A 12,855-nucleotide genomic window follows, 5' to 3' on the forward strand; every position below is an offset into this window, starting at 1 on the left:
CAGGAAACTACGGTACTGGTCATTTCCAGTAAACAAAATACCACTAGTCTTCACAGTCATCTGACAATCAAATCCTTCATTTCAGAAATCATCATCATACCAAACAACATTCAGTTAAAATCTACTAGGGACATGTAGGAATACTGTCATTGGAAAGCAAAATTTTTGCTCAGTTCCAAATTTGGTGGCCCACCCCATCAGGGTCAAATCAACTTTCTGAATTTATATAATGACTGCCCACCCTTAATGATTTTTCAGACCAAATTTGGTTAAAATTTGCCGAGGCATTCAGGAGAAAAGGGTTTTAAAGCAAAATTTATCTGAACTTAATTATAAGATAATGTTGTCAATGTTCTGAACATTTACAACAAATCTTGGATTCCTTATAATTCAGATTCATGATTCTAAAATTAATTTTTTAAAGTTTAATTTCTTGAAATGCTTCCAGCATAAATTTTTTTACTTGCTTTAGTGTGCAGATGATTCTCTGGATGGCATCAATAATAAAAGTTACATTTGTACAAATCCGTCTGGAATGTCAATCAATCAACTCTAAATATAGCCAATTCCGAATCAAAATTCCAATTCGTGAAATGGGCATGCTATGTGTTCACCCATACGAGACAGTCCTGAGTTTTTTTCATGAGTACCTGCCCGTCACATGCTTGTGACTGAAACAGATCATCTTGATCCGTTATTTGCAATCGTATAGAGGATGATTTGAAGATTGAAATAAAAACAGCATTTTCCTGTATTTAATTAATTATACCTTTTGATATGAATCACAGTAATACCTTCTGGACTTTCACAGTTACTACAAAGCCATGACGGATGTTTACAACAGCCTACTGTGCTCTGAGATTAAAAGGTCATTAATACAGACCTAAACCATTAAACAGAATAGAAAGGACAAACAAGCATTAATACAGACCTAAACCATTAAACAGAATTGAAAGGACAAACAAGTATTAATACAGACCTAAACCATTTAACAGAATTGAAAGGACAAACAAGTATTAATACAGACTTAAACCATTTAACAGAATTGAAAGGACAAACAAGTCTTAATACAGACCTAAACCATTTAACAGAATTGAAAGGACAAACAAGTATTAATACAGACCTAAACCATTTAACAGAATTGAAAGGACAAACAAGTATTAATACAGACCTAAACCATTTAACAGAATTGAAAGGACAAACAAGTATTAATACAGACCTAAACCATTAAAGAGAATTGAAAGGACAAACAAGTATTAATACAGACCTAAACCATTAAAGAGAATTGAAAGGACAAACAAGTATTAATACAGACCTAAACCATTTAACAGAATTGAAAGGACAAACAAGTCTTAATACAGACCTAAACCATTTAACAGAATTGAAAGGACAAACAAGTATTAATACAGACCTAAACCATTTAACAGAATTGAAAGGACAAACAAGTCTTAATACAGACCTAAACCATTTAACAGAATTGAAAGGACAAACAAGTATTAATACAGACCTAAACCATTAAAGAGAATTGAAAGGACAAACAAGTATTAATACAGACTTAAACCATTTAACAGAATTGAAAGGACAAACAAGCATTAATACAGACCTAAACCATTTAACAGAATTGAAAGGACAAACAAGTATTAATACAGACCTAAACCATTTAACATAATTGAAAGGACAAACAAGTATTAATACAGACCTAAACCATTTAACAGAATTGAAAGGACAAACAAGTATTAATACAGACCTAAACCATTTAACATAATTGAAAGGACAAACAAGTATTAATACAGACCTAAACCATTAAAGAGAATTGAAAGGACAAACAAGTATTAATACAGACCTAAACCATTAAAGAGAATTGAAAGGACAAACAAGTATTAATACAGACCTAAACCATTAAAGAGAATTGAAAGGACAAACAAGTATTAATACAGACCTAAACCATTAAAGAGAATTGAAAGGACAAACAAGTCTTAATACAGACCTAAACCATTTAACAGAATTGAAAGGACAAACAAGTCTTAATACAGACCTAAACCATTTAACAGAATTGAAAGGACAAACAAGTCTTAATACAGACCTAAACCATTTAACAGAATTGAAAGGACAAACAAGTATTAATACAGACATAAACCATTAAAGAGAATTGAAAGGATAAACAAGTATAAATACAGACCTAAACCATTAAAGAGAATTGAAAGGACAAACAAGTATTAATAAGTATTAATACAAGTATTAATACTGACCTAAACCATTAAAGAGAATTAAAAGGACAAACAAGTATTAATACAGACATAAACCATTAAAGAGAATTAAAAGGACAAACAAGTATTAATACAGACCTAAACCATTACAGAGAATTGAAAGGACAAACAAGTATTAATACAGACCTAAACCATTAAACAGAATTGAAAGGACAAACAAGTATTAATACAGACTTAAACCATTAAAGAGAATTGAAAGGACCAACCAGTATTAATACAGACCTAAACCATTTAATTGAGACTATAAAAGATGTTAATACTACGGACATCCATTAACATTAAATCATACTCACATTTTCATGTCTAAATCTAGTAAGAATTTTTATTTCTCTCAGTGTCCGCTGACAATATGTCTGATGCTCAAATGGTGAGATCTTCTTAATCGCCACACGTTCCCTTTTGGGTGTTGTTGTGTCAATGGCCGATCTAGAAAACAAAGAGTTTTAATCAAATTTCTTGTTTAGAACAAAAACATGTTTAAATGATCATAAACTTCCCATATTAAAAAAGAATCATTTAAAAAAAAGTTTAAAAGGTGATTTGATTACTTCCTGGGAACATTCAGGAAACTGCATTACCTACTAGGGACAACTGGCAAATAGAAAATCTACTGAGTAAAACCTACTGAGAACAAAGGTGTCTGGACTTATCTATTAAGAATAAAGAGGTGTCTGGATTACCTACTGAAAACAAAGGTGACTGGATTATCTACTGAAAACAAAGGTGACTGGATTACCTACTGAAAACAAAGGTGTCTGGATTACCTACTGAAAACAAAGGTGACTGGATTACCTACTGACAACAAAGGTGTCTGGATTACCTACTGAAAACAAAGGTGACTGGATTACCTACTGAAAACAAAGGTGACTGGATTACCTACTGAAAACAAAGGTGACTGGATTACCTACTGAAAACAAAGGTGACTGGATTATCTACTGAAAACAAAGGTGACTGGATTATCTGCAGAAAACAAAGGTGACTGGATTATCTGCAGAAAACAAAGGTGTCTATATTATCTATCAAGCAAAGAGGTGTCTGGATTACCTACTACTAAAACAGATGAATGGATTATCTACCGAGAAAAAAGTGACTGAATTACACACTACATAAAAATGTGACTTTATTATCTACTGTGAAAAAAAGTGACTGAATTACACACTACATAAAAACGTGACTTTATTATCTATTGAGAAAAAAAGTGACTGGATTATCTACTACATAAAAATGTGACTTTATTATCTACTGAGAACAAAAGTGACTGGATTACATACTACATAAAAAGGTGACTTTATTATCTACCGAGAAAAAAAGTGACTGAATTACATACTACATAAAAAGGTGACTATTATCTACCGAGAAAAAAAGTGACTGAATTACACACTACATAAAAACGTGACTTTATTATCTACCGAGAAAAAAAGTGACTGGATTATCTACTACATAAAAAGGTGACTTTATTATCTACTGAGAACAAAAGTGACTGGATTACATACTACATAAAAAGGTGACTTTATTATCTACCAAGAAAAAAAGTGACTGAATTACATACTTCATAAAAAGGTGACTATTATCTACCGAGAAAAAAAGTGACTGAATTACACACTACATAAAAACCTGACTTTATTATCTACCGAGAAAAAAAGTGACTGGATTATTCACTACATAAAAATGTGACTTAATAATCCACTACTTATAAAGGTGACACCTACTTATATATTTATGTGACCAGATTATCATGAGACTGATTTAGTACTTCACAAGAAAATCTTTACTAGGCAAAATTAGCAATAACAAACTTGCAAAGTCAAAATCCCAGACAGCCACCTGTCCACCATTTGGTTTTTCTTATCAGTCCCAAAATTACATTGGCACAATTAGAGGCCAAGGGAAACCTACCTATGAAATTTGAAAAATATCCATCAAGGACTTCTCAAGAAATAGTGATAACAAAAACTGTTTATGAATGGATGGACAGATGGACAGACCATGGACACAGAGTAATTTGAGTAGCCCACAATCTGATAAAAGTCCAGGACACATTTCTTTATGTGTATTACTTTATAAGGTCCTGTATTTTATTTCTAGACTTGTCTAATAACATTTTTTTCCTATAAATTTTAAATACCAGGGCAGATTTATAGTTCACAGACTCCGAGATGAATGAATTTCAATACAAGATGTTGAAAAGCATTCATTCATTTTTAATACAGTTTATGACTCAATAATCTGGAAATGATCTTCAACATTTAATCATACTTATTGAATCATGACTGTCTAAAGTAGGACAATGCCATAGCAACCACAATACCAAAAGCGGATGTTCTGATGACCAAATGAAAGTCTACATCAGAACCCTGTTGATTCAATCATCCAGCGAGAAGTCTTATTATATATTTTATACAGAAAGGACAGACACAGGGGACAGGACGTCTGTGTCCAGGAATCATGCCAATCTGCCTTGTCACTTGACCAATAATCATACACCATCAATACCCTAATGGATGGCAATCAAGAAGCAGTGCAATCTGAGCAACTGTCCACCACATCAGTGATAAACCTTCCTCTATACTACATTACTTACATTTAGCCAAGTCAACTTCGTATCATGGTCGTTATGGCAACACAGCCAATAAATTTCCAATAAAATCAGCTATGGTCAAAATTGTGGAATTAATGATTAATTGTTCACATATTGTTACCAAAGTCATTACATCCTGTCCATTAATGCTCTATATATTGTCATTCAACACAAGAACAGTAAGTCAATCAATTATTGGATTTTTCAATTAAACCATCAATATTCCAAATATCTATTCTACTTGTTTCATAATTTTTTTGGAAATTCAAGGGTTCTACCTCAATACATTTTGCTTTGCTGCATTCTATGACCTGTTGACATCAATATGGCTTGTTGGGAATTGACCAAAATTAGTTATACCTATATATGGTCTCTTTCATATAAGGAAAAAAATAATATCTGGTCATAGCCCTTCAAAATCGTGCTAATGGTCCCTACCATACAGGTGCTAGTGCTGATGGTAGATTCTGACAACATCCCTACCATATAAACAGGTGCAAGTACTGATGGTAGGTTCTGACTATGTCCCTACCATATTAGTGCTAGTGCTGATGGTAGGTTCTGACTACGTCCCTACCATATTGGTGCTAGTGCTGAAGGTAGATTCTGACGACGTCCCTACCATATTGGTGCTTGTGTTATCGGTAGATTCTGACGACGTCCCTACCATATTAGGGTAAAATGAATGCCTTGTGCAAATTCAGTTATTGTGGTATTGTCATTTTGTCAATGTGCAATAGACACAAAGAAAAATAAGAAGAAAAACATAGTCAATTACATAATTTCTTTGAGAAGATCATCCCTTCTGCATCAAGTTTTCGCTAAAACCTTGATAATTTAAACAACAGAGGTAAATAATGGTTTACAATATCTACTTTTCCAAAACACTACAATGTGTAGAGGTTTATACACATGTTTCTCATAGCTGAAAAGCAGAAAAAATCAGGTCTATCTTTCCAATTTCTCAAAAATATTACCAATATTTTCCAAATTTATACATTGATAGAAGTTGCTGAAAAATTCAGGTAGAAAATATGATGCTCTATAATAAAATATATACTAAACAAATCACTATACTAAAACACTGACTGCCATAAACATAACAAAGTGAAGCATACTCTTTTGTGTACGTTCACACACACAAAGTACCCTAAAGACCTACCAAAAGCTGCACCTGATGGTCTTACCTCAAATCTGTTAGGTCAAGGACACAAGACATCACCAAGATCTACCAAAACCTGCACCTTGTGGTCTTACCTCAAGTCTGTTAGGTCAAGGACACAAGACACCACCAATACCTACAAAACGCTGAACCTGATGCTCTTAACTCAAGCGTAACACTGCCTTGAAAAAACATTACATGTTTTTGTTAATTTAGTGAACATAAAAAGTCTATTGCTCCGATTGATTCCACAGCTATATTGAGTCTGAACATAAGCAATGTACTTGTTACAAGTTTCCTACACTTAAAGAACCATTTCAAACTTTCTGCAGACGTTAAAAGCTATTTACAGGTGCCAACATATTAACTCAATATATGTTTTAGTACTAATAAAGTCTAAAGACAATAAAAGTATATGCTTGCTTAAAGCATTTGGTAATGTAACAAGTACTTTATAAAATTACTTCTTCACGTTAATGATAATAATATTCTATTCTTGCATATACTAGACCCAGATATGAGCATTTCCAACAGGATATCCTACCCAATGTCAAGAGTTAACCCTGATCTCTATGAAGGGGAGTAACTCATGCTACAATTACTTGTTGATTATTGCTTACTTAGTATCTCTAATACAGTACAACAATAAGATGGCCATATGCGAACTTGAATTGGAAGAAAAAATTTGTAATTGTAAAGAAAAAAATACAGATAATAAAAATGTGACACACTGACATGGTTTCCCTACAGTTCACGGGACTATTTTCACTGATGTTTCCACACATTAACATTGTCATTGCATTGAACGACATGATCAAAAATCCAAAGTACTTCTCAATCTTAAAAAAGAAAAAAATGTTAACTGAAACCAACCAAAACTATAATTACAAGAAGTATAAAATCATTAGTACTACCAAGATCCTATGGTCACCATGACCTTACCAAACTAATGACCTCACCAAACTAAGGTGACCATGACCTCACCAAACTAAGGTCATCATGACCTCACCAAACTAAGGTCACCATGACCTCACCAAACTATGGTCACCATGACCTTACCAAACTAAGGTGACCATGACCTTACCAAACTATGGTCACCATGACCTTACCAAACTAAGGTGACCATGACCTTACCAAACTAAGGTGACCATGACCTCACCAAACTATGGTCACCATGACCTCACCAAACTAAGGTCACCATGACCTTACCAAACTAACATCAAACTATGGTCACCATGACCTTACCAAACTAAGGTCACCATGACTTTACCAAACTATAAAAAAAAGGTAGAATGAAAAAGAAATGAACCTTATTGCTGGAGTTTTGTTCCAGACCGTTATGTATTTCAGAACAGCCATTATGTATTTCAGAACAGCCATTATGTATTTCAGAACAGCCATTTTGTTAAGGTGTATCACATGCACTATCAACATACATGACTTCACATCCTGATAATTTTGGTTGCTGTAAATGTCATGCTTCCAGAATAATAAAAAATGGTGATTAAAACCAAAGATACCAGTACACCAATGCAAGATGTCAATACCAGTTTTTTTACAAGCAACTATCTATCATATTTTAGTGACTGAAACAGATCGACTAGAACCTTCTTTTGAAGCAGGATGATTTTAAGATTCGTATAAAAATAATGTTCTCGTGAATATTATCAATTCTACTGTTTAATTTGAATCACAATGATATCTTCTGACTTTCATGGTTGCATCAAAAGTCATAGCCAAAGTTTACAATAGCCTGTTGCATCCTGGGATTGACTGGTCATCAGATGGGATTGACAGGTCATCAGGTCAAATTCTTCAACGACTGCCATGTTTGTTTATGATAAAAATGACTTTTTGTAACTTACAAGAAATAATATTTGACTATAAGAATTTTGTCAGTATGCAAGAGCCTTTGCTAATATTTAACAGTACAAACATCAATTAAGATATTGGTAAGTAAACTATATGTAATGTCAGGCCCTATATCTGGGTGTAGTCAATCATTGCAGGCTCCCAAGCCAAACAAGTTTGATAATAGCTATTTTATGTTTTTGAAACACATCAATAAAATAAAGGATTATCTGTGTATAAAACATTTGCTAACATATTAAATGTTTCACTGGCATTCTTGATAAATTGCCTACCATTGTCTGTTATATCAACAAATTTTGGTCAACTGTTACCTCATCGTAAGAAGGGTAAACTTATATTCTGGTGTGGCTAATATGTGGATCAAATTGCAAAAATTGTTGAAAATTGGTTCTGCATCTTACATACCAGTGTGGTTTATAACCCAGAAAATATGGTAGGCACCACTGGGCACTAGGGACATGTAACATGCCCATAGGGATCCAAAAGGCCAGCATCACAAGGGGTCACTTAGCTACCTCTGGGTACTAAGGACAGGAGTACTTGAAAGGCCAGCACTGAAAAGAGGTCCCCTAATTTAATTGATACTATAGGGACGCATGACATGACCATAGGTCAGCACCATAAATCAGTAAACATGTTGTTTAGCAAGCACCTGCTGATCATCAAGCTCCAATCACTATATCATCCAACAAACCCATCTTGAATGCTAAGCAGGCTCACCAATATTGTTAGCCTGTTATAACAGATAGCAAGTGTAAGCCACATGTCACCACTGCTTCCGGCTTGTCAGGCACCTAACTTGCTTAAAAGGCACACTTGCTGTGTATGACAAGACTTCATCGCTTCCAGCTTTTCAGGGACTTAAAAGGTCTACTTGTTACATATGCCATAAATCAGCAATGCATTTTGGCTTTTCAGGGACCTAACTTGCTAAAAAGGCACACTAGTGTATAACTCAGAACAGTTTGATGTGATAAGTAAATATTTTACAACAATCTTTAATCAGATTCTCTGTGAATCCCAACTTGACAAACTCATCACAACATGCTCTTCTGAGACTGAAAACATAACTCTACTTCTTATCATTTGTCTGTCAATTCTAAGACTGAGTCTTAATTAGCAGCATTAATTTGAAATCCAGGAGAGAACCATTTGACAGTCACTAGTACATAAGGGGTGCCTGTAAACTCCTGTACAACATTGTGATTATCATCTTTACTTTTAAATGCTTTCAGGAACATGTAATACTACAAAATTAGATGAAAATAATGGCAAAACTGTGTTTAACAAATTAATTCTTATTGCAAATTAATTTTTCAATATAATATCAAGACATAATTTGGGTGCTTTATGAAGATAACAGGATTTTTTTCTATTCACATTTTACAGCAGTCTGTGCCGACATAAATTGAACAAAATTAATGTCCATTCTTTCTACGTAACAGCAATTTTTGTTACATGTAACCGAGAAGGTAATTAAAGAATTTCTCTGCATTTTGGGAAAGTAACCTAAAATGCATGTTTTAGCTAGAAGAAGCAGCCTTGTTTTGGCTGTAAAACATGGCAAAAAACTAACTTTATAAAGCAATCTGACTGTATTTTATGTATACTGTTCTTGGTCAAACCAATTGTGATTGCTTATGTAGCATAAAAATATTACAAGTTAGGAAGTTCAACTGAATATAAATAAATTATTATGCGTAGTTAGATGTCTCACTTGTCCTGCTTTGTTAGTATGGTCGTTTTTTAAACAAAATGCAAAATACACTAAAAAGTTTAAGTCTCTCTCCATCCCCTATCAGTGCCCCCAACCCCCATCAGCGCACCCACCCCCCCCACCACCACCCATCAGTGCCCATCCCCCATCAGTGCCCCCCCTTACCACCAACTAAAAAAATGTAACCCAAATTTCCAAGTCAATTGAAATAAATAGCATATAAACACCATAGATGTGTTAACGTTGTTGGCATGTTTGCAAACTGATACATGGTAATATATGAAATAAAAAAACCTTGTTTGCTTGATATATATCACAGCATTTGTTTCAACATGACTACAAACTTATCAGTTTGTAGTGAATAGAGCAAGCCATAAAGACTTTCAAGTCATTCCTCAAAAATCTTTTTTATATTATTGTCCCAAAAATGCACACACAAAAAAAGAAAATTCATGTAATCCATTTGGTGTGTTAAATTGTCTATTCTACAATGTAACTATATTTTGATTGGAATAACAGTTGAACAACTTAATGAAAAACTAAGTTATACCAAAAATGAAAAAGCGCACAGCTTTAAAGTGATCCAGAACTGCTGCACCAAAAAAAATCTTAAAGATAATTTGTAAATGATGGATTGTTGATGACTTTTCTTCACTATTGGGAAAAAAACTACATGTGGATAAAACTTACATAGTCAAAGTCTGGGTGTGAAATGTAGTTACTGGCTAGTGTTTATAGAGCGGCTGATTGGTTGACTCTCTACAGAAAAACAGTAACCACTAAAAACAAGTTTTACTTTTTTAACAAAATCCGATAAATTTCAATGCATTATTTTAAGGATAATCAATATTTAATCATTTTCTGATAAGGATTTAAGATAGTTCAACAAAAAAATTAATCTATTTGATTTACGAGTAATCTTTACATTCTATAATCCATCTGGATAACAAATCCTAATTTTATTACATTACAATAAAATTTTCTCCACAATTCCGATTCAAGATTTCACTAATTCTCATTTCCATTTTTATTGGAAATAACAGAGTCACACTTTTAATTTTAAAATCAATAGTCACAGTAGTTACCACAGCAAACGTTTGCTCTGGCATCTGAATAGGCTGTTTTGTTTTTTATTTCAAATTCTATTTCCTCATTCTATTAAGATGGTTCTTGTTTGAAGGTGAATATTAAATATCGATGCTTTAATCACAAGTCTCTCGAAAACCAACCAGGAGCAGTTATATGATGAGCAATTCTAGGCATTTTATAAAGTTAAATATCCAGGCTATGGAGGAAAAAATTCCATAGCAATGTTTTACAAAAATAAAATGTACAATTTTTTTCCAAAATCAAGGGGCTGCTAAAGGACTGCTAAGGGCCTGTAATATTAAAATGGGGAGAAAATGTCATTTGAATTTGCAAACATTCAAAGTACTTGTTTTATATGTACCTTTACGGAAATGACATTATCAGAATCTACCCACAGTACTAGTACCTAAAGGGTAGGGACGTCTTCAGAATCTACCCACAGTACCAGTGCCTAAAGGGTAGGGACGTCGTCAGAATCTACCAACAGCACTAGTACCTAAAGAGTAGGAACGTTGTCAGAATCTGCCCACAATACTAGTACCTAAAGGGTAGGGACGTCTTCAGAATCTACCCATAGTACTAGTACCTAAAGGGTAGGAACGTCATCAGAATCTGCCCACAATACTAGTATCTAAAGGGTAGGGACGTCTTCAGAATCTACCCACAGTACAAGTACCTAAAGGATAGGCACGTCGTCAGAATCTACCAACAGAACTAGTACCTAAAGGGTAGGGACGTCGTCAGAATATACCAACAGAACTAGTACCTAAAGGGTAGGCACGTCATCAGAATCTACCCACAGAACTAGTACCTAAAGGGTAGGAACGTCGTCTGAATCTACCCACATTACTAGTACCTAAAGGGTAGGGACATCATCAGAATTTACCAACAGTACAAGTACCTAAAGGGTAGGCACGTCATCAGAATCTACCAACAGTACTAGAACCTAAAGGGCAAGGACGTTGTCAGAATCTACCCACAGTACTAGTACCTAGAGGGTAGGCACGTCTTCAGAATCTACCAACAGTACTAGTACCTAAAGGGTTGGGATGTCATCAGAATCTACAGACAGCTCTTGCACCTATAGGGCAAGGACATCATCAAAATCTATTGAACACTGGAGATTCTTGCAGTATTTTACATGTAGGGTAGATATGGTGAAAATGTTACTTCAATGGTAAATACTTAGATTGAAAATATTATGCTACATGGTCAATAGCTGAAGTGAAACTGTCATGCGCCATGGTCAATAAGTAGAATGAAAATGTCATGTTCTATGATCAATAGCTGAAGTGAAAATGTCATGTTCTATCATCAATAGCTGAAGTGAAAATGTCATGTTCTATGATCAATAGCTGAAGTGAAAATGTCATCTTCTATCATCAATAGCTGAAGTTAAAATGTCATGCGCCATGGTCAATAAGTAGAATGAAAATGTTATGTTCTATGATCAATAGCTGAAGTGAAAATGTCATGTTCTATCATCAATAGCTGAAGTTAAAATGTCATGTTCTATCATCAATAGCTGAAGTGAAAATGTCATGCGCCATGGTCTATAAGTAGAATGAAAATGTCATGTTCTGTGATCAATAACTGAAGTGAAAATGTCATGTTCTGTGATCAATAGCTGAAGTGAAAATGTCATGTTCTATGATCAATAGCTGAAGTGAAAATGTCATGCGCCATGGTCTATAAGTAGAATGAAAATGTCAATAGCTGAAGTTAAAATGTCATGTTCTATCATCAATAGCTGAAGTGAAAATGTAGCATGGTCTATAAGTAAGTGAAAATGTCATGTTCTGTGATCAATAGCTGAAGTGAAAATGTCATGTTCTATGATCAATAGCTGAAGTGAAAATGTCATGTTCTATGATCAATAGCTGAAGTGAAAATGTCGTGCTCTATAGTCAATAACTAATGTGAAATTGTCAAGGACTACGGTCAAATAGCTAAAATGAAAATGTCCAGTTTTATGATCAATAGCTAAGTGTGAAATTGTCATAAATCCGTCATCTCCATGGTTATAAATAGCTATGAGCAGCAGCTTTATAATTGTTATGTATAACTTGATGGAAAAGTGTTCTCAGTTTGTCTAGTAATCGTTTTATATGGATACAGTACCAAGGTATGTCCACACAAAATATTACTGTCAAAGAGTGTCCAATTTGTC

The 12,855-nt window shown here is 34.0% G+C and overlaps 1 protein-coding gene across 1 annotated transcript in view; it reads right to left on the reverse strand.

Moving 5' to 3' along the window:
* The window catches only part of LOC132548057 (mitogen-activated protein kinase 1-like), a 50,761-nt gene that overhangs the window by 36,784 nt on the left and 1,122 nt on the right, over positions 1-12,855 (reverse strand). Inside the window, exon 2 of the mRNA XM_060211883.1 lies at positions 2,561-2,693. Coding sequence (XP_060067866.1) covers positions 2,561-2,693 — 133 coding nt within the window. The remainder of the gene's footprint in view (positions 1-2,560; positions 2,694-12,855) is intronic.

Source organism: Ylistrum balloti, unplaced genomic scaffold, assembly GCF_031769215.1.
Source record: "Ylistrum balloti isolate Yb309-2 unplaced genomic scaffold, AGI_CSIRO_Ybal_v1 Utg370000, whole genome shotgun sequence".
In the NCBI taxonomy this organism is placed as follows: Eukaryota; Metazoa; Mollusca; class Bivalvia; order Pectinida; family Pectinidae; genus Ylistrum; species Ylistrum balloti.